The sequence below is a fragment of the Salmo trutta genome, chromosome 28 (assembly GCF_901001165.1).
Source record: "Salmo trutta chromosome 28, fSalTru1.1, whole genome shotgun sequence".
Lineage (NCBI taxonomy): Eukaryota > Metazoa > Chordata > Actinopteri > Salmoniformes > Salmonidae > Salmo > Salmo trutta.
In genome coordinates this window covers 34,095,085-34,117,113 of record NC_042984.1, presented here as the reverse complement: position 1 = coordinate 34,117,113, position 22,029 = coordinate 34,095,085, and the positions used below count along the sequence as shown (strand labels likewise).

General features: G+C 43.0%; 1 protein-coding gene across 2 annotated transcripts in view; it reads left to right on the top strand.

Moving 5' to 3' along the window:
• Nucleotides 1-22,029, top strand: part of LOC115166080 (tyrosine-protein phosphatase non-receptor type 11) — a 58,647-nt gene that overhangs the window by 35,263 nt on the left and 1,355 nt on the right. The window contains exons 3-15 of one of the 2 annotated variants that reach the window (XM_029719744.1): nt 2,323-2,517; nt 3,067-3,259; nt 8,448-8,564; nt 8,787-8,900; nt 9,619-9,715; nt 9,805-9,884; nt 11,674-11,829; nt 13,888-14,019; nt 14,463-14,617; nt 16,602-16,669; nt 17,269-17,420; nt 17,775-17,878; nt 18,103-18,231. In XM_029719744.1, the coding sequence (XP_029575604.1) occupies nt 2,323-2,517; nt 3,067-3,259; nt 8,448-8,564; nt 8,787-8,900; nt 9,619-9,715; nt 9,805-9,884; nt 11,674-11,829; nt 13,888-14,019; nt 14,463-14,617; nt 16,602-16,669; nt 17,269-17,420; nt 17,775-17,878; nt 18,103-18,193 (1,654 nt within the window). In that variant the 3' untranslated portion in view covers nt 18,194-18,231. Of the gene's footprint in view, nt 1-2,322; nt 2,518-3,066; nt 3,260-8,444; nt 8,565-8,786; nt 8,901-9,618; nt 9,716-9,804; nt 9,885-11,673; nt 11,830-13,887; nt 14,020-14,462; nt 14,618-16,601; nt 16,670-17,268; nt 17,421-17,774; nt 17,879-18,102; nt 18,232-22,029 lie in introns of both variants that reach the window. The other variant, XM_029719743.1, reaches the window with a different exon arrangement.

Genomic DNA, 22,029 nt, shown 5'->3' with positions numbered 1-22,029 from the left:
TTGGTGACAAACAATGCCTTTTCCAGCATGATGGAGCACCTTGCCATAAGGAAAAAGTGATAACTAAGTGGCTCGGGGAACAAAACATCGATATTTTGGTTCCATGGCCAGGAAACTCCCCAGACCTTAATCCCATTGAGAACTTGTGGTCAATCCTCAAGAGGCGGGTGGACAAACAAAACCCCACAAATTCTGACAAACTCCAAGCATTGATTATGCAAGAATGGGCTGCCATCAGTCAGGATGTGGCCCAGAAATTAATTGACAGCATGCCAGGTCGGATTGCAGAGGTCTTGAAAAAGAAGGGTCAACACTGCAAATATTGACTCTTTGCATCAATGTCATGTAATTGTCAATAAAAGCCTTTGACACTTATGAAATGCTTGTAATTATACTTCAGTATTCCATAGTAACATCTGACAAAAATATCTAAAGACACTGAAGCAGCAAACTATGTGGAAATGTATATTTGTGTCATTCTCAAAACCTTTGGCCACGACTGTACATTTTAACGTAAAATATCGGAGTTGGTCTCTGACCTATGCCCCCCCCCCCAAAAAAAAACACAACCCTGTCCAACAGTATTACTTGATATTGCAGTTGTCATAATCAGGTACAGGAGCAAGTATCTAGCAGATTCAAGGATGCAGTATGGCACATTGATAATGTGTGCTATGTCTCCAAGTCTGCAACAGACCAAGCCCATCTGCAGAGTAAAATCTAGTTGGATGTTTTTGGCTCATTGCGATGTCATTAATCGTGTTAAATTCCCACAAACAGCCTGCCACACACGCACGCGCGCGCATTGCAGCCGTCACTGGCCATTAGTAGCCACAGACAGGGAGGCATACTACTCCACTCAAACATTCATAACACAATTACAGGGAAGGAGGGAGTGCAGGTTTATAGGCAAGATAGAGATGGATGGAGAGAGAAGTGGAGAGAGAGAGTGATGGGAAGCAGTGAGAAAGGGAGTGACAGAGAGGGAGGGAGGGAGATATGATTAGCTACACTTTTTATGACTGTTACTTGATCATCAATTTGCAGAGCGAAGGCTTGCTAATTACATTCAAACTAGATATCAGATAGCATAATGTGCAGTGTTGTCACTTTTCTAATTGCCTGTGTTAGATCGCTAGCTCTGATATTTTTTGTAAAAGTGTGTGGAGTGGGAGTTGTGGTTGGCTGCATGCTCAAAAACGATCTTCTGAATGTGTAGGTGTACTTAGACAACAAAGCGTATGTTTGAAGGTTGGTTTGGCTTGTTGCTGCAGAAAAATGGTGCTCTGATATTTTTACTGCAATGGAAAAATGGAAAAAGAAGTAGTCTGACTTGTAGTAGTCTGACTTGTTTCCATACTGATAAGAATGTTTCGGGTTTAGAATGCCGTGTGTGTGTTTGAATGCGTGCATGCATTTGCATGCTTGCGTGTGTGTGTGTGTGTGTGTGACACTGTCTCTTTGTGGCTGTGTATCTTGTAAAGTGGCAGTGACTGTTTTATGACCTTGTCTGAGCTGTGCTCTCTAGTCACCGGCATTTAATGAAAACCAGTTTCCTTCAAATACTCACTTCAAATAAAATCTCTTTTAAGGCTTTTCATATAAAATAAAAATGGTATTACAGAGGGATAATATTGTCTGATGAGGTTTTTTTCTAGAAGGAAAACAGTCTTATTTCTGTACAGATTTGTTGAATAAACGGTTTCCTATTGTTCAGAAATGATTTGGGTATTCACTGTACCACTGATCAAATCAACCTGTTACTTTCATGCAGGTTTTTGTGGTATTTTGTCTTGCTCTGTTCACACACACACACACACACACACACACAGAACAGTGGTATCTCTAACCTCTATTAACCAACCCTACAGGATTCTGCGATGGCCCCATTTTTACCAAAATCAACAATTTCCCAAATATTATGCGAAGGCTTGCAAATTTGACCACTCACTGCATAATTACCTCATAGTCAAAGCATCGCAATATTATCGCATACAACTGACCCATCACCGTAGTGCAGAAAGAGGGTTCGCAATTTCAACCAAACATTTACCACATAATATGGTTCAATCAAGCCAGAAGTCAACAGACGTTTGTCCTCATCAGCGCATTTTCGCGTCAAATGTTAGAAATTCATAGCATATTGCCCCGCAAAAACACAAAGAAATCCCTGCGAGATCCTGAAGGGACTAATTAACCTAACCTCTGCTACATACTGCAGGGTAAACCAGTTACCTAATATATAGTTACCTATTTGAACCATGTGCACTGTGACTAACCCTGACTCTCTTCCGTGTGTGTGTGTGTGTGTGTGTGTGTCAGGCGGAGTGATGAGGTCACCCATATTAAGATCCAGAATTCAGGGGACTACTACGACCTCTATGGAGGGGAGAAGTTTGCCACGCTGGCAGAGCTGGTGCAGTACTACACAGAGCAGCACGACCTCCTCAGAGAGAGGAATGGAGACGTCATCGAGCTCAAGTACCCACTCAACTGCAAAGACCCCACCTCCGAGAGGTACGCACACACACAGAAATGAACAACCACAGACAGCATTTACAATCCAATACATGCACACATGTTCACGCATACACACACACACACACACACACACACACACACACACACACACACACACACACACACACACACACACACACACACTGGCATATCTGTCTCTCTGCACATTGTGACGTACAATGTATCAGTTTGTATCTATTTCTAAGAACAATGTGTGATCTCTGTCAAGCATGGTTTCTGTGGCTTCTCCATGAAACACCTGCTGAGACCTTGTTAGAACCTCCTACACATTCACATATGCAAGCTCTCATACAGACACAGACATGCAGAGGCACACACTATTTAGGTTTCTTTGTAAAACCATCACGTGTTCACAACTCAGAAACAAACACACTTTTCGATTTCTTAAGTTAACAATTCAATATCTACGGCAGGGTTGGGGTGACTTTCATTTCAGTCCTCATTCCTTTTCAATGGTATAAGTATATTCAAACGTAATTGTCATGCCATAAATTGTCTGACTCTACATCTACCAATCTACCCTAGGTGGTACCACGGGCACCTCTCTGGGCGCGACGCTGAGAAGCTGCTTACGGACAAGGGAAAGCCTGGCAGTTTCCTGGTACGCGAGAGCCAGAGTAAACCAGGTGACTTCGTGCTCTCTGTCCTCACCAACGAGGAGAAGCATGAAAACGTGGACCGCAAGACCAAGGTTACCCACGTCATGATCCGATACCAGGTAACACGTCATGATCCAATACCAGGTAACACGTCATGATCCAATACCAGGTAACACGTCATGATTCAATACCAGGTAACACGTCATGATCCGATACCAGGTAACACGTCATGATCCGATACCAGGTAGCACGTCATGATCCGATACCAGGTAGCACGTCATGATCCGATACCAGGTAGCACGGCATGATCCGATACCAGGTAGCACGGCATGATCCGATACCAGGTAGCACGGCATGATCCGATACCAGGTAGCACGGCACGATCCGATACCAGGTAGCACGTCACGATCCGATACCAGGTAACACGTCACGATCCGATACCAGGTAACACGTCATGATCCGATATCAGGTAAGATCAACTAGGGCCTAGACTGAGCCAGAGCTATGCATATAGTTTGGCAAGCAATGTTTGAGATGTAGACTTTTAATGGGTGCCATGTTGGCACCAAACGTTTTAGGCGGGTCATAACACGGTTATTAACATTGTTTGATGCCAACATTGCAGACTGTTCGCTGAACTAGTTGTGGTATATCAAAATACGATGAGTGTCATCACTGCCGGCTTACCTGACAGGTACTCGCTACCCTGCACCTACTGTGAGCCGGATGGCACTGCAATCGCTACTCATTCTTCCTCCTTCTAGGCGCTCCACACGTAACTGGAGTGGGACTTCTCAAGTGTGGTACCCCCCTTAACTGGTGTTTCGTCGATAAGCACATGACACTTCGGGGGGCCTCGGCGGCAGAACCAGCATTCTGGAATTACCCCCTCGATCCCACCACTCAACTCAGCCTCCTTAATGCCTGCTTGACTCTGCCACCGTTCATTCCTCTTCAGCCAGATCCAACGAGATGCCTCTTCTGCCTGCTTGCTGATATCAGCCACCAGCTTCTTCATTGCCACTCCTTCAATGCTGAGCAGCCCCAGGGTTCTCCAGAGTGATTTGCCTGCGAAGGCCCTTCAGCCGACCTCAAGTGGTAGATTCCAGGCTCCATCCATTTTGCTGACTCAAGGATGAGGGACCGGTATTTATTGAGCTTCCATTCTCTCCTCCCAGGGCACTGTAAGCTCGATGAGGACCACCTGGTTGGTGCTTCTAGATCAGAGGACTATATCTGGTCTTAGACTTGTGCTGACTATCTCCTCTGGGAGAGCAGCTGCTTCTTGAGGTCTGCCTGCATCTCCCAGTTGCCTGCTGTGGCAACTATCCCTTTGTTCCTTGTTCTCTTTGCTGCACTCTCTCCTGACCTGTGGAAGTACCTGGCAAACCATTTCATCCTTGCTGTCCCGAAGCATCATGGCTTGACATGCTTTTGTTGCCTTGAACTCCTCTACCACAGATGTTATTGGCAGCTGCAGCTTGCCGCCTGTGCTGTACAGACCGATGGAGCAGAAGCTTCTTGGGACCGCTAGCCATCTCCTGAGGAAGTTGTTAAGTTTCCTCTCTAGTGCCTCCACATAGACAAGCAGTGGCCAAAGGAGTCTGGGAAGTACCCCGTGTTGGTAGCCCCATGCCTTACACTTGCCTGGTAGGCCGCTCTTATCCACAGATGTCATCTACGTGTTGGCCTGCACACGTAGATGTCATTGAGCGCACTCTCTCTGTCATTGAGCTCTGCCCTGTACCACTTCCCCAGGCTCTTCACAGGCTTCTCTCTGATGGTGGAGATGGTTTCCTCTCCGGTTATGAATCAGTACTGTTCCTGGACACATCTTTTTCAGGACTAGACTTCTTGATTTTGAACTCCGTTCTGGCCCATTTGGTGAGCTCTTCCAGATCCTCCAAAATCGATATGCCTTCCGTGACTGACTTAGCTGTTATCGTCAGATCATCCATGAACGCCGCTTGCCAGTATCGCACCCCGTCTTAGCTTCTCTGCTGATTTCACAAGGAAGTTCATCGCTGCAGAAAAAACAATGACTGAGAGAGTGCACCCGGTCACGATGCCCATCTCCAGCCTCTCCCATGTAGTGGTAAAGTCTCCGCTTGAGGAGTGAGATGGTTCGGAATTGCTTGATGTTTGTGGAGTTTTCTTCATTTGGAATGAAACACCCCTCAGCAACTAGCCAGCTTTCTGCAAGATAGTTTTTCCTCCATGCCACTTTCAGCAGCCTCCAGACTCTCTTCCTGAGCCTCTTGCATTATTTGTACACCTTGTATGGAATACCATTAGGCCCTGGCTTTGATCTTCCCCTGGCCTTTTTGAGAAAGTCATTCACCTCCACCAGCTGGCTTCTGACATCCCTACGTCTGAGGTCACTGTGCACTCCACGAAGGTGTTCCTCCACCTCTTCCTTCATTGCTTTCAGCTCTCCTGATATTTTGTCCCCCAGGAGTTTTGATAGATACTGGAAGGGGTTCTTTGTAAAGTCTCTCCTCTCCTTCATCAGCCTCCTTCTGGCCCTGTGATGGTACTCAGCTCGCCACAAAGTCTGAATGCACTCTCTCAGGTTGTCATGGATGTTCTTCAATGCTAGTTTCTCTTCCTCCCTTGGTTTTTGAAAAGCCTCCATAAGCCTCCGCAAGTCGCCTCTTAGGGTTATGTCCTTCAGACGTCGGTTTTCTTTTGGCTTGATGTTTGCCTTGGATTTCCTCTCCTCCTTTCCAAAGCAGTCAGCACCTATGATCCAGATGATAGTTGACATTGCTCAGATTTTCTTCCCTACATCTCCTGCGAGGGTTACCTCCAGCACTTGGTCCACATCTCAATCGAACATCTCCTATTCCTTCTTTGCTGATGCGGCAGTCCATTCTACAGGTTGCTTCCTGGTCTCTCCTGTGTTGGTGTTCAATACAGATTGCCTTGTCTCCTGTTGGTCGTCTGTCTCCCCTGATGCATCAGTGATGTTGCGTATGGAGATTTTGGGGACTGTGGTTTGGCTCCTGCCCCGGAATCTCCCCCGTCTCACCAGCTTGCCCTGTGTGTTGCACATCACTTTTGGGTAGTGTACACTTCATCTTTGCCTGATGTATCTTCAGACCCTTCTCGCTTTTGCAGATCTTCCCACATCTGCAGACCCAAGATAAATCGCTTAGCTGTTCCGTCATCTGTTGCCCGTCATGGGCTGATCATAACAGTGGTCTGTCCTGTAGGTCGATCATCCTACCCCACTCTCGTCCGACCTTGGGGGTATGTTATTATATATCTTTCCATGGTGATTGATAGTGGGTACTTCCTTGTAAAAGTCGTGCTTCAGCCTGCCAAGCCTCCACTCCCCGTCTCTGGTCTTTCCCAGATATCAGCAGTCTTTCCTAGCTGTCACCCATACTTCCATGGTTGTCAACTAGTCTTTCCTAGTCGTCACTATGTCTCCAGAAGGGAATATAAAAAATACAATGAGGGTCATCGCTTCTGGCTCACCTGACAGGTACTCGCTACCCTGCGCCTTCTGTGAGCCGGATGGCACTGCAATCGTTACTCTTATAATATACCATCTTTGCATAAAACACCCTGGTAAGCAATTTGTAGAGCACCACATATTTTGATAGACTTCATTGTTTAGACTACTAGACTAAGAGCTAGAGCAGCTTTTCTCAATCTGTCGTGGGCCCAACCATTATCCCATATATCCTAACACAAGCACACCTGATTCAAATTAGCAGGGGCTTGATTAGTTGAAAACAGGCCTAGCTAGCACTAGGCTAACTCTTACAGGCTAGCTTTTATTATAGAAAGGCCTTTGGCTTAGGGTCTAGCAGGTTACCTGGCAGGGCTAGAAGACCAGTAGGGCAGCTAGGAATATAGGGACTAGCAGGCTTGTAGGGCTAACAAGCTAGCTGGCAGGCTAGTATGAACTAGCATGCTTGTAGCCGCTATCTGGCAGGGCTAGCAGGCTCGTAGGGAAAGCAGGCTTGTAAGGCTAGCAGGATAGTGGGGGCTAGCAGGCTAGTAGGGGTAGCAAACAGCGCTAACAGAAGGCAAGAAACACATTTTCATGATTTCACCAATGACATCAAAATCAATAAATCATAGCAGGTTTTTTGGGATCATTCAGTTAAGGTTTTTTCCTGATTAAGCAGAATCCCATTGAAAAATATTGTTAAAAGTAACATTTCTACTTATAAATTGTAAATGATACTTTTTTCTGCTTCTTGTTGTCATGGATTTTTTAATTAAAAGCCTAGTGTCAAAACACAGGTTTTAAATGTCCAAACTCATAATCAATATGCTGAAATATGTCATGATATTTTGAACACCAAAACATAAACATTTGTCTCTAAACATACATCTCACAGATTACTTGTATTTTGTTTAATTAGTACCTTAAAAGTGCACACGCACCAATATTTACCAAGCGGCCTTGTTCTACTGTAATCAATAGCGAGCAAAATGAATCACTCAAATCAATATTGTATTGAAATCAATGGAACTGGAAAAATAACTATGGCGACATGTCCCTTTTAAACTCTTCTAAGAGACAAACCTCAAAGATCTTGGGTATACTACATACACCAGTCGGTAGATGAAAACCTGTAGTAGCCATTTATCAACTTATATCTCTAAGATTTTTTTTCCCGGTAGATGGCTAATACGAAAAAGTTAACACTTTTCTTGACTGGATAATTTCAACGAATCACCACCTCACATCGGTTTCTAAATAGCGACAGAGGTTGGCTTTCATTTGAGTGATAGCTAACCATAAAATCTGTGAATTCATGTCAGGTCAGAGACATTTATAAGCAGCTGTGTTTTCAGTTCCACTACGATCTGGCGCACTATGACAAAAACATATTTACTAAACCAAAGATATTGATATGTTTTAAGCAATTGATGTTGTGAGATCGTAATGACTATAAACTTTTACACTAACATCACCAATCTGAGGTAAACAGGATGTGTATTTCTTGTAATTATTTTGTGGTAATAACTTTAGTCTGTGTAATGTAGTAAGATGTTCAGTCAACCTTAGACGACATTTGCGTAGTATAAAATTACATTTGTCAAAATGATTCAATATTTCGATTTAGGATGATAGTTAATAAAGCACACTCATAGATTTTTCAAAAAATTGCAACTATTTCAACTATGGAGAGAGTTTAAAAAAGCTTCTTCTTTAGCCGGGCATTGCATGCCATCTGACATAAGGCAATGCCAGGCACTGTAGACTAGAGCTTCCATATTGACTGTGCAGCAGGCTGAATGTTCTCCATCCCTACTAACAGAGTTTCTGTGTGGCTCCAGCAGGATGGGAAGTATGACGTGGGCGGAGGAGAGAGGTTTGACACGCTAGCTGACCTGGTGGATCACTACAAGAAGAACCCCATGGTGGAGAAGAGTGGAATTGTTGTTCACCTCAAACAGGTGAGAGACTGGACCAGTGCGTTCAGACAGACGCACATAAAACAATAAAACAATGTCCTTGTAAAAGAAATGGAAGCCACGTTGTTTCCAGAACATCTACTCTGAAAATCAGATGTAGAGCTGCACATTTTATAACATATACTTGAATGTGAATGGTGGATCATATGATAATCCATGGAATTACTTTATGAATGTATTTCTCTTCCCTTTTTCCAACGAAAGCCCTTCAATGCCACCAGAATAAATGCCGCCAACATTGAGAACAGGGTAAAGGAGCTCAACAAAGTGGCGGACAACTCCGAGAAGCCCAAACAAGGGTTCTGGGAAGAGTTTGAGGTACAAGGGGGGTGATGTCAACACCACCACCAGTGTGTTTCAATTATTCTAGATCACATATATCATCTCATATTCCAAAACACGAAAGTCAAGACCAGGGGAATGGAAATCCAGTATGTTCATGAGGCATTTTCTGAGGGACAACCCAAAGAACATTATTGTTAACTCTAAGACGGACACCACTGGTTTCTGTCATGGTCTGGTTAATGGCCCTGGTCAAAGGTAGGACACTAGGGAGTATGGTGCCATTTAGGACATAACCTGGATCTAAGGGATTTGTCTCATTGTGACCTCTTGTGGTGAGAGATTTAACTTTCAGCCTCCTGTTTTCTAGCAGAGTTTTGATCTCCATGATTTGATTTTCATCTTCTCCATAGTGACCCCTACTGTATGTGTGGCCAAACACACAAAAAGCGGTCCTAAAACAAACTGAACTAGCTTATGATTTCATCATATTTACCTTTCATGTCAGACCGATGTTCTTAGTGGAATAGTTAAATCATAAGTTGGGTTGTCTGTGGCTCACGTCGGGCTCTTCACACGGGGGAGTCAAAAATAGCTCCCTACGGCCCTGGTCAAAAGTTGTGCACTAGATGGAAGGAATGCCATTTCAGATGCTGCCTCTGTATGATTTTATTGTATCTCTTCTTTCTCTTTAACCTTTCATTTTTTTCTAATCTCTTTTTGTTCTTCTCTTCTTTCTCCTGTCTTCTCCCAGGTACTACAGCAGCAGGAGTGTAAGCTCCTCTACCCCAGGAAAGAAGGACAGACAGCAGAGAACAAGAGTAAAAACAGATACAAGAACATCCTCCCTTGTGAGTGAAATACCGACCTGTACATCCTGTCTACAAAACTGTGTGCGTGCGAGACTAAAGACCCTAGTCCCTGTGTATCTATGTTCCAGTCGACACTACGCGGGTGGAGATCAGGGAAGCAGACGCAGATGTGCCTGGCTCAGACTACATCAATGCCAACTACATCAGAGTGAGTTCTGGAGATGAATGATAGAATCAAGAATTTAGTGATGCACTTTATAGATGAGTTATCTGACGAGGTCACAAAAACGTTGCGTGCTCTTCAATGGGGCAGAAGTCCACGTGTTGTGATTCTGGATGGTCAGATAGCCAGCAACAGTGACAAGAAGCTGCCATGTAGGGAATCATAGGTGGCTCGTTTTATCTTGTTCTTGATACCATGTCTTGTTCTGAGGTGTTTTGATTGATGTCACGTCAATGCTAATATAGCTAAAATTCGCTAGCTAGCTAACCAACAGCTGTAATGATGTATTTGAGAGACAACAAGGGCTATTTATGTTTTCAATAAACATTCGCGACGAAATATAGTTTACATGTTGTCGACAAAACCCTGTCTGTTTTGCCCCATAGTTGCGCATGCATCGGTTTTGTTGCTAAACAACCAACCTGTCTATTGCTGAGTGGAATAATTTACATGGCACTTAGGGGCGAATCCTAACTTCCACTTCATCAATGCATGACTAAATGAAAATGTGGCTTGAATTTGATTCGCCCCTTACAATTAAATATTAAAGCACCATAATAAACAACTGTTAGAAATGCAGAATGAGATGCATGTTCATCGATGGCCATATTCTGATCAAATCAAATGTATTTATATAGCCCTTCGTACATCAGCTGATATCTCAAAGTGCTGTACAGAAACCCAGCCTAAAACCCCAAACAGCAAGCAATGTATGTGAAAGAAGCACGGTGGCTAGGAAAAACTCCCTAGAAAGGCCAAAAACCTAGGAAGAAACCTAGAGAGGAACCAGGCTATGAGGGGTGGCCAGTCCTCTTCTGGCTGTGCCAGGTGGATATTATAACAGAACATGGTCAAGATGTTAAAATGTTCATAAATGACCAGCATGGTCAAATAATAATAATCATAGTAGTTGTCGAGGGTGCAACAAGCACGTCTGGTGAACAGGTCAGGGTTCCATAGCCGCAGGCAGAACAGTTGAAACTGGAGCAGCAGCATGGCCAGGTGGACTGGGGACAGCAAGGAGTCATCATGCCAGGTAGTCCTGAGGCATGGTCCTAGGGCTCAGGTCCTCCGAGAGAAAGAAAGAAAAAGAGAGAAAGAGAGAATTAGAGAGAGCATATTTAAATTCACACAGGACACCGGATAAGACAAGATAAATACTCCAGATGTAACAGACTGACCCTAGCCCCCCGACACACAAACTACTGCAGCATAAATACTGGAGGCTGAGACAGGAGGGATCAGAAGACACTGTGGCCCCATCCGATGATACCCCCGGACAGGGCCAAACAGGCAGGATATAACCCCACCCACTTTGCCAAAGCACAGCCCCCACACCACTAGAGGGATGTCTCCAACCACCAACTTACCGTCCTAAGACAAGGCCGAGTATAGCCCACAGAGATCTCCGCCACGGCACAACCCGGGGGGGGGGGGGGGCGCCAACCCAGACAGGAAGACCACGTCAGTGACGTAACTTGAAATCGATCTGAGCACTGGAAACTAGAAGTTTCTCACAATGTCTCTAGTAACGTATCCGTACATATTGTCACAGACAGGCCCTAAAGTTTTGTCTGGGTCCTATACTGTAGCCTATGCGCTGTCGCAGCCAACTCTTCCCATGTTTGGCATGAAAATGAACTAACACAGTGAGGAGTTGGCTAAAGCACCAACAGACTGAACCACCACCAGGCTATCAATGTTTTATATGTTCCTCACCAATGAAGACATGGAATGAATGAATGAATGAATTAAATATGTTTCTCTCCCCCAGAGTATGCATGAAGAGGGGTGTCACGTGGAGGAGGGCAAGGTGTTCATCGCCACCCAGGGCTGCCTACAGAACACTGTGGTGGACTTCTGGAAGATGGTCTACCAGGAGAACACGCATGTCATTGTCATGACCACCAAGGAGATGGAGAGAGGACGGGTGAGGTCATAGAAATAGAATGTAGAACGGCCGATATCGGTCTCGTCTATGGAACCACTTACATTCCCCTGTGGTGTGGATCCGTTTGCTCTTTTCAACAAAAAAAATGTTCAGAGAACAAAATATAATTACTAGATCAGGCGTTCCTATTCAAGTCAGTATAATGTAATACTACACTGAACAAAAACGCAACATGCAACAATTTTACTGAGTTACAGTTCATATAAGGAAATCAGTCAATTGAAATAAATTCATTCACATGACTGGGAATACAGATATGCATCTGTTGGTCACAGATACCTTAAAAAAAGTTAGGGGTGTGGATCAGAAAACCAGACCAGTATCTGGTGTGACCACCATTTGCCTCTTGCAGCGTGACTCATCTCCTTCGCATAGAGCTGTTCAGGCTGTTGATTGTGGCCTGTGGAATGTTGTCCCACTTCTCCTCAATGGCTTGGCGAAGTTGCTGGATATGGGAGGGAACTGGAACATGCTGTTGTCCACGTCGATCCAGAGCATCCCAAACATGCTCAATGGGTGACATGTCTGGTGAGTATGCAGGCCATGGGAGAACTCTGCAATTTTCAGCTTCCAGGAATTGTGTACAGATCCATGCGACATGGGGATGTGCATTATTATGCTGAAACATGAGGTGATGGTGGCGGATGAATGGCACGACAACGGGCCTCAGGGTCTCGTCATGGTATCCCTGTGCACTGAAATTGCCATCGATAAAATGCAGTTGTGTTCGTTGTCTGTAGTTTATGCCTGTCCATACCATAACCCCACCACCACGGGGCACACAACGCCATACACGCTTTCTACCATCTGCCCGGTACAGTTGAAACCGGGATTCATCTGTGAAGAGCACTTCCAGCATGCCAGTGGCCATTGAAAGTGAGCATTTGCCCACTGAAGTCGGTTACGACACCGAACTGCTGTCAGGTCAAGATCCTGATGAGGATGACAAATTCTTCGGTTGTGCAAATCCACAGTTTTATCAACTTTCCGGGTGGCTGGTCTCAGATGATCCTGCAGGTGAATAAGCCCGGATGTGGAGGTCCTGGGCTGGCGTGGTTACACGTGATCTGTGATTGTGAGGCCGGTTGGACGTACTGCTAAAATGATGTGGGAGGCAGCTTAAAAGTTTATATTTTACATGCAATAATTACAATTATTTTACTGAGTTACAGTTCATATAAGGATATCAGTCATTTGAAATAAATAAATTAAGCCCTAATTTATGGATTTCACATGACTGGGCAGGCCCACCCACTTGGGAGCCAGGCCCAGCCAATCCAAGTGGAATTTTCCCCACAAAAGTGCTTTATTACAGACAGAAATACTTCTAAGTTTCATCAGTTTTTTGGTGACTGGTCTCAGACAATCCCACAGGTGAAGAAGCCGGATGTGGAGGTCCTGGGCTGGCGTGGTTACACGTGGTCTGCGATTGTGAGGCCGGTTGGACGTACTGCCAAATTCTCTAAAACGACTTTGGAGGCGGCTTATGGAAAAGAAATGAACATTCAATTCTCTGGCAACAGCTCTGGGGGACATTCCTGCAGTCAGCATGCCAATTACATGCTCCCTCAAAACTTGAGACATCTGTGGAATTGTGTTGTGTGACAAAACTGCCCCTTTTAGAGTGGCCTTTTATTGTCCCCAGCACAAGGTGCACCTGTGTAATGATCATGCTGTTCAATTAGCTTCTTGATATGCCGTAACTGTCAGGTGGATGGATTATCTTGGCAAAGGAAAAATGCTCACTGCTAGGGATGTAAACACATTTGTGCACAAAATGTGAGATAAATAAGCTTTTTTGTGTGTTTGAAAAATGTCTGGGATCTTTTATTTCAGTTCATGAAACATGGGACCAACACTTTACATATTGCATTTATATTTTTGTTCAGTATGTATATTTTTTGTATTTTTTATTCTAGGAGTGGAGGTGAGCAATTGGGGAGGTGGGGGTCAGGATTACCCGGATAGTATGACAGCTAAGGTGATTGTAAAGTTGGGCCTTCTAGATTGTCTAATGCTCCACTTTGTCCTCGTCAGAACAAGTGTGTGCGCTACTGGCCTGACCTCAATGCCACTAAGGAGTTTGGGAAAGTGTGTGTGAAGAACGTGGAGGAGCGTCCAGCTCAGGACTACATCCTGAGGGAACTGGAGGTGACGCGTTTGGACAGGGTAAGACAGCCCCTTGTAGTGACCACATAAATCAAAGGAGGATCTTTATAAAAGTAGTCTGTTTTAGTATGGCACATTCTTTCACAATAAGCCCACTTCTGCTGGGGGCTTGATTTAAGTATAACTTTCTGGTTGTATGAAATTGAATTTATAATGGACAGGTATCACATGGGCCATTTCTGATTGCCCGCTGTTTAAATTGGAGTTATGCATTATTTTGCAGCCCACTTTACCTGATATTTTCGTAGAAATTGTAAGGTAGTATGGTGAATTTTTTACATAACAATAACATAGTTAAATAATAATTTTTTTGTTAATTGAAGTTAGAGCCATAAAGCACCTGTTTTTATCACAGAGTGTCTTACCAAGACCTAGCAAATACCAGGTAAAACACATGCTGGAATAGGCCTGTAAACTGTAGCGCTAACTCTCCCAATCTGCAGAGGGAGCCGATGAGGTATATCTGGCACTACCAGTACCTGAGCTGGCCTGACCACGGTGTTCCCAACGAGCCTGGGGGCGTGCTCAGCTTCCTGGAGCAGGTCAACCGCACGCAGAGCACCATTCGAGACACCGGGCCCATTGTGGTCCACTGCAGGTAAAACACACAGGGTGCACACATTGTGACAGACAGCATGTATCAGACACAACACCTCTCCAAGCCCTATTGACATATCATCAGTCATAACAAACGCCTAAATGCCTGCACCACGGTGACCGGGGCTGTTTGACATGACCATTCTTATTTGTTATGTTTGGCAGAACATGAAGCTAGAATTATAGGTGTAGTTGTCTAGGACAGTCTACAAGGGTCCAGGGGCATCAGTTGGGTATGGCAGGGCAGTCACCATACCCTAGCTCAAGACCATAAATGTAAAAGTATGCTACAAAAAAGTACACTAAAATCATTCCAATCCCGATTAAAACGGAACGGCTGTTTTAGCATATTGTTTGAATGGCTGTCTTTAGGACCATGCGGAGCATCGCTCAGAGAGAGGATGCCAAGCTGCGCACCTTTCTTGCAGAGACAGTGCCTGAGAATGTACTTTGCTCGTCAGCCACTTAGGGAGTGGGCCGATTTGCTTTGAATTTGATGTCGGCATTTGAACTCGGCCTTGTAAGCCTGTGTGCAATAGGCTAGGGGAAGATAAGCTTCCCTTAAAATAAATTGAATTACATTTGCAAAAGAAAATTGCTATATAATGACTCAATCCTTTACAGAAATAAATGAAATAGTTCAAAATACTACACCAGATAGCGTGATTTGGCCACAGAGGATCATTAGCTTCTTTTAAAAATGATCTGTGGATTGTTTTAAGTACACTCATGGCGAATAGCCTACCAAATAGCCTCGTGTTTTAGTTGCAGCAGTCACTGAAAAGCAGTTAAATAGGCTTAGGCCTAGAGAACGGGAAGCATAGAAAAAGTGCACATAGAACATAACTACCTCTTCTTAGACTTGCTTTCAATGACATTGACAATCTATAACTAACAGATCTATAACTAACAGCTTTAAGCATTGCACTGGTACTGCTAATACTGTACCTCAATTCCACTTCGCAAAGCTTGCCTTTCCTTCTCATTTACCTGCTGTCACTTGCCTTTCTCTGCCATTTTTGCAACTGTTAACAACGATGATGTAGTGGTGGAGAGTCGACTCCAAAATAATGTATTCTTCGACTCCGTGTCGACTCCCATTTCTGAGTGTCAAGATTCAGTTCCACTAGGAATCGACTCCTAAGATTCTGTATTTTTGGAAAGGAGGAGAGGGATTAGTTACCGTTCTTCTGAGAACATGACCGCTAGCATCTTTCATAGCGAGCTAGTGAGGGACAGAGAGAGAGGGTAGGGGCACAGTATAGGCAGGTTGGCCACCAGACAGACAGAGTCAGAACTGTGCACTGGGCGTATCTATCATCAATACAAAAAAGCTGTACCAAATGGAATGTTGTATCTCGCAATTTCTTGGCTTGCAATGTCTCGCAACTTCAGTAAAGCAGGGCCTATCATCAATTAATAGGCTAGGATATTGAGATGAGTAAGATGCAACACTTTACTCTCACAGTCACACCCAGTATCTGCCCATGTGTAGGGCACCAAAACAGTGGAGAAGTTCAGCCTCTCGCTTCAACACTTAGTTGTTGCAGAAATTGACCCACTCACTATGCTGTTTACTTTCTGCTTCTTATCGTTTTAGCTTTAATTAAATGACACAACTTTCCCCAGGCCTTCATAGCTTATTGTCTAGTTAGGCTATAACACGGAAAATAATATGTTTTTTGTTAACTGCACTGTGATTTATATTTTGTGGGCAAAAAAACAGTTTTTTTGAATAGGGATTTGTCTTAATGTTAAGGATCCCAATTTTGTTTAAACATTTTAACGTTTAAGTTATATATTTTATTTTCACAAGCATAAGCTGAACTGTCTTTCATATAGATTTGTTCATATTTAGAAGTGTAACTTATTATTAGTGTAGGAGTCCTCAGGAACACATGCCCAAAATTCTACTTGGAACTTTAGCGGAATAGCAGTGTGTCTGTTATGAAAATGACACCATATTGTCTCCTTTGTCTTTCTAGTGCAGGAATCGGGCGAACAGGCACCATCATTGTCATTGATATTCTCATTGACATCATCAACAGACAAGGTAAGAGAATGTTGAACTTTCAAACATGATGGTTCTGACATCAGTCCTATCCAAACATGACGGTTCTGACATCAGTCCTATCCAAACATGCCGGTTCTGATATCAGTCCTATCCAAATATGACGGTTCTGACATCAGTCCTATCCAAACATGCCGGTTCTGATATCAGTCCTATCCAAACATGACGGTTCTGACATCAGTCCTATCCAAACATGCCGGTTCTGATATCAGTCCTATCCAAACATGATGGTTCTGACATCAGTCCTATCCAAACATACCGGCTCTGACATCAGTCCTATCCAAACATGACGGTTCTGACATCAGTCCTATCCAAACATGACGGTTCTGACATCAGTCCTATCCAAACATGATGGTTCTGACATCAGTCCTATCCAAACGTTACCGCTAATAAAATCAGTCCTATCCAAATGTTTCAGCTCTGATATCAGTCGTATCCTAATGTTATAACTTTGATATCAGTCCTATCTAAACGTTACTGCTCTGAGATCCAGTCTTGGGATCGATCTGCATGTAGTAGGTATTAGTGTATCCGTGCTAAATATGCTGCCTTTTGACCTTTTGTGCTTGGGTGTGTTTCAGGATTAGACTGTGACATCGACATCCCTAAGACCATCCAGAGGGTTCGTCAGCAGCGGTCAGGCATGGTGCAGACAGAGGCCCAGTATAAGTTCATCTACATGGCTGTCCAGCAGTACATTGACACGGCACAGAAGAGACTGGAGGAGGAGCAGGTACCTACCAAACACAGTAGTAGGAGTAGTGGAAGTAGTTCTCCTATAATATTGCCACTACAGTAGTAGTTTAATTTGAAAGGTACCAGTAACTACCACACACACTAACAGTATTATCGCAGTACATGTTTTCAAAAGTGACTGCCTTACAGTTGGAGCCCCAAGCATTATATGATAGCTTCATTCAAAGGAACAATCAAGATAAACCCGAGATACAGGTAGTACATTTCATGGTGTCAACCAGCTAAGCAAGTTGGCCAGGTGCCTGTTATGTTATCTTGCCTCAATGTTTCAATGATAATCTTATTTTTCAAGCTAAAAGAATATGGTTTATTGTGGCTGCTTTCATTGCAGAGGAATAAGACAAAGGAGAGGGAGTACTCCAATATCAAATACCCCCAGATGACCAACGCTCGGTCAAAACCCAACATGACCTGTGTGTCACGCTCCTCCTCTGTGTGAGTAGCCCTGCAAATACACACTGCTCATATAGTACACAGGCAAACACTGTTTTATTCTCTCTAAATACACACTACCGCTGTCATCTATATCATTCCATCCAAATTCAATGAACATTGTCCGAATGAACATGAATCGGAATTTCATCTCACCATGTTTTGTCTGTGTGTGTGTGTGCCTGCGTGCGTGCGTGCGTGCGTGTGTCCATTTTTGTGTGATGCAGGGTGACAAACGACGACCCGTCCGCTGTGTATGAGAACCTGAACATCAAGAACCCAAGTACCTCTGGGAACAGCAGTAACACCAGGAAGTAAAAGTTCAGCCACAGACCTCTGCCTCTCTCAACCTCTCTGTGAGTGTTAAATTACTGTGGCTTGTTTAGTTATAAATTATAGAAGACATTATAAAGGATCATACCTGCTTATAACAAGTTACAAAGCATCATACCGGCATACCTAAGTAAAGTGTTATTGTTATTTTCTTAGCTAAATCATTCCTAACTTTTTGTTGAGGAACTGCTCCATATAATTGCTCTATTTGATTTACAGGGTTAGGGAATAACGGATTACATGTACCAAAAAAAAGGGTAATCCATTACGTTACCAGCAAAGATATTGTAATCAGATTACAGATACTTTTGAAAAACCAGATGATTACTTCTAGGATTACTTTTAAATTCACTTTTACTTTTAAAGGTGGTTGTCAAAAAGAAAAACACCTTTTTGATTTCTCAATTACATTCAAATCAGTTTAAGTTTGTTCCGCCTGAGCGAATGCGTCAAATGCGTTTGATGGATCGCGGGGAAAAGAGCAGGAATAGACGTTTATAGGCTACAGTCCAAGCTATGTCTTTCAATGGTGTGACTGCTGTCTGCATCCAAAGATTATCCAATTTGAATAAACGCTTGGAGGTAAGGGTGACAGCAGTGGTGTAGCCTACGGGCGATACGGATATCACTTATTATTGATATCTACATAGCGCATTGATGTGAATCACACTGCTGCTCTCTCGTTTAGCTATTTGCGCCTTACGGATTGTGGTTGTTGTGGATGGCTCATCACAAATGTATTTCTGTATTTTAACCCAATAATGGTTGATTTTAAAAAGTTTAAGCTGCCTATAAATCCTTGTTTTTGAGACCAGTGGACAGCCAGTGAAAAATGTTCTTCCCAACACCTCCGTGGTATTGTGCTCCATACTAGTTTCATTTACAAAGACCACGAGTGGGGCTTTTATTGCGCAATGTAATTCATGCTGATAAATAAAATAATCCATAGGCCTAATGGACACATGCTCAAACTCGCACACTTTTGATAGACTGCAAATTATCGAGATATCAAAGTGTCACCAATAGAGATCGTATTAAATCCTTAGATCCTGGGCGTCAGGTAGCCTAGCGGTTAGAGTGTTGGGCCAGTAACCGAAAGGTCGCTGGTTCGAATACCTGAGCCGACAAGGTGAAAAATCTGTTCACGTGCCTTTGAGCAAGGCACTTAACCCAAATGTGCTCCAGGAGTGACCTACTTCTATGACTGACCCTGTAAAACAACACATTTCACTGCAGCAATCTGGTGTATGTGACAATAAAAAAAATGTGTTTAAAATAATTAGGTATTCTAATTCCTAATCCTATGGTGTCACCAACTAAAACATAAACAATAAGCCTATAGCAAATGCAGCTTATGCCGTACCTTTTTCACATGCAAATAGCACTTTTCGGTAGTGCTCAAAGCATGCCATTCCATGACAGCAGCCTTTATTTTTCAACTCAAAGCAATGAGCCCAATCAGTTCTCCATGACAACAAAATCATAAACAACAGAGTAGGCTAATAAATTATGCTCAGGTAAAACAATTTGGCTAATCTATATTTCCATATTTCTAAGTCGTATTCTTGAAGATTAAGGGGTATTAAATGAATTGGAATGACTGGAAATCTGACAGACTTTTTAATGTAAAAATCTAGCCTAATCGTATTATCTGTGGTAGAAAGAAATTGGTTAGAAGAAGCCTAGATTTGAAGTCGGAAGTTTACATACACCTTAGCCAAATACATTTAAACTCAATTTTTCACAATTCCTGACATTTAATCCTAGTAAAAAATTCCCTGTCTTAGGTCAGTTAGGATCACCACTTTATTTTAAGAATGTGAAATGTCAGAATAATAGTAGAGTGATTTATTTCAGCTTTTATTTCTTTCATCACATTCCCAGTGGGTCAGAAGTTTATATACACTCAATTAGTATTTGGTAGCATTGCCTTTAAACTGTTTAACTTGGGTCAAATGTTCCCGGGTAGCCTTTCACAAGCTTCCCACAGTAAGTTGGTTGAATTTTGTCCCATTCCTCCTGACAGAGCTGGTGTAACTGAGTCAGGTTTGTAGGCCTCCTTGCTTGCACAAGCTTTTTCAGTTCTGCCCACAAATCTTCTATAGGATTGAGGTCAGGGCTTTGTGGTGGCCACTCTAACATCTTGACTTTGTTGTCTTTAAGCCATTTTGACACAACTTTGGAAGTATGCTTTGGGTCATTCTCCATTTGGAAGACCCATTTGCAACCAAGCTTTAACTTCCCGACTGATGTCTTGAGATGTTGCTTCAATATATCCACATAAATGTCCCTCCTCATGATGCCATCTATTTTGCTAAGTGCACCAGTCCCTCCTGCAGCAAAGCACCCCCACAACATGATGCTGCCACCCCTGTGCTTCACGGTTGGGATGGTGTTCTTCAGCTTGCAAGCCTCCCCCTTTTTCCTCCAAACATAATGATGGTCATTATGGCAAAACAGTTATATTTTTGTTTCATCAGACCAGAGGACATTTCTCCAAAAAGTACAATCTTTGTCCCCATGTGCAGTTGCAAACCGTAGTCTGGCTTCTTTATGGCGGTTTTGGAGCAGTGGCTTTTTCCTTGCTGAGCGGCCTTTCAGGTTATGTCAATATAGGACTCGTTTTACTGTGGATATAGATACTTTTGTACCTGTTTCCTCCAGCATCTTCACAATGTCCGTTGCTGTTGCTCTGGGATTGATTTGCACTTTTCGCACCAAAGAATGTTCATCTCTAGGAGACAGAACGCGTCTCCTTCCTGAGCGGTATGACGGCTGCGTGATCCCATAGTGTTTATACTTGCGTACTATTGTTTGTACAGATGAACGTGGTACCTTCAGGCATTTGGATTTTGCTCCCAAAGATGAACCAGACTTGTGGATGTCTACAATTCTTTTTCTGAGGTCTTGGCTGATTTCTTTTAATTTTCCAATGATGTCAAGCAAAAAGGCACTGAGTTTGAAGGAAGGCCTTGAAATACATCCACAGGTACATCTCCAATTGACTCAAATTATGTCAATTAGCTAGAAGCTTCTAAAGCCATGACATCATTTTCAGGAATTTTCCAAGCTGTTTAAATGCACAGTCAACTTAGTGTATGTAAACTTTTGACCCCCTGGAATTGTGATACAGTGAATTATAAGCGAAATAATCTGTCTGTAAACAATTGTTGGAAAAATGACTTGTGTCATGCACAAAGTAGTTGTCTTAAACCGACTTGCCAAAACTATAGTTTGTTAACAAGAAATTTGTGGAGTGGTTGAAAAACAAGTTAAATGACTCCAACCTAAGTGTATTTAAACGTCCGACTTCAACTGTACATAACCAACCCATAAGTAAAACGCAACATCCATTTATGGCCAGCTATGTAAACTCTAACATTGATTTATCCTACAATAATGTCATTCAATTGGTAATATTCCTACAAACATCTTCTAATACCTCTTTAGGGGAACACCATTTAAAATAACTAAAAGTAATCAGATTATATTAGAGTTTGGGTAATCCAAACGTTATATTACTGATTCCGAATTTGGCCAGGTAACTAACGGATTACATTTAGAAAGTAACCAACATTAAACAGCTTAAATAGTCATAGGAAAAATAATCATTATTGGCAAAGAAGATTTAAAAAGGCATTTTGTCTATTTTGGCAGAAATGTTCTTTGCATCATAAAAACGGTTTGCGTAACAAACTACAACAACATACAGAAGATGTGGAGGTCAGGAGGTTATACAACTTTAACAATGTGGTTAAACTTAACATTTCAATCAGATTTAGCCCTCTTCAACTGAGTACAATGGTTACAGTAGAGCCGAT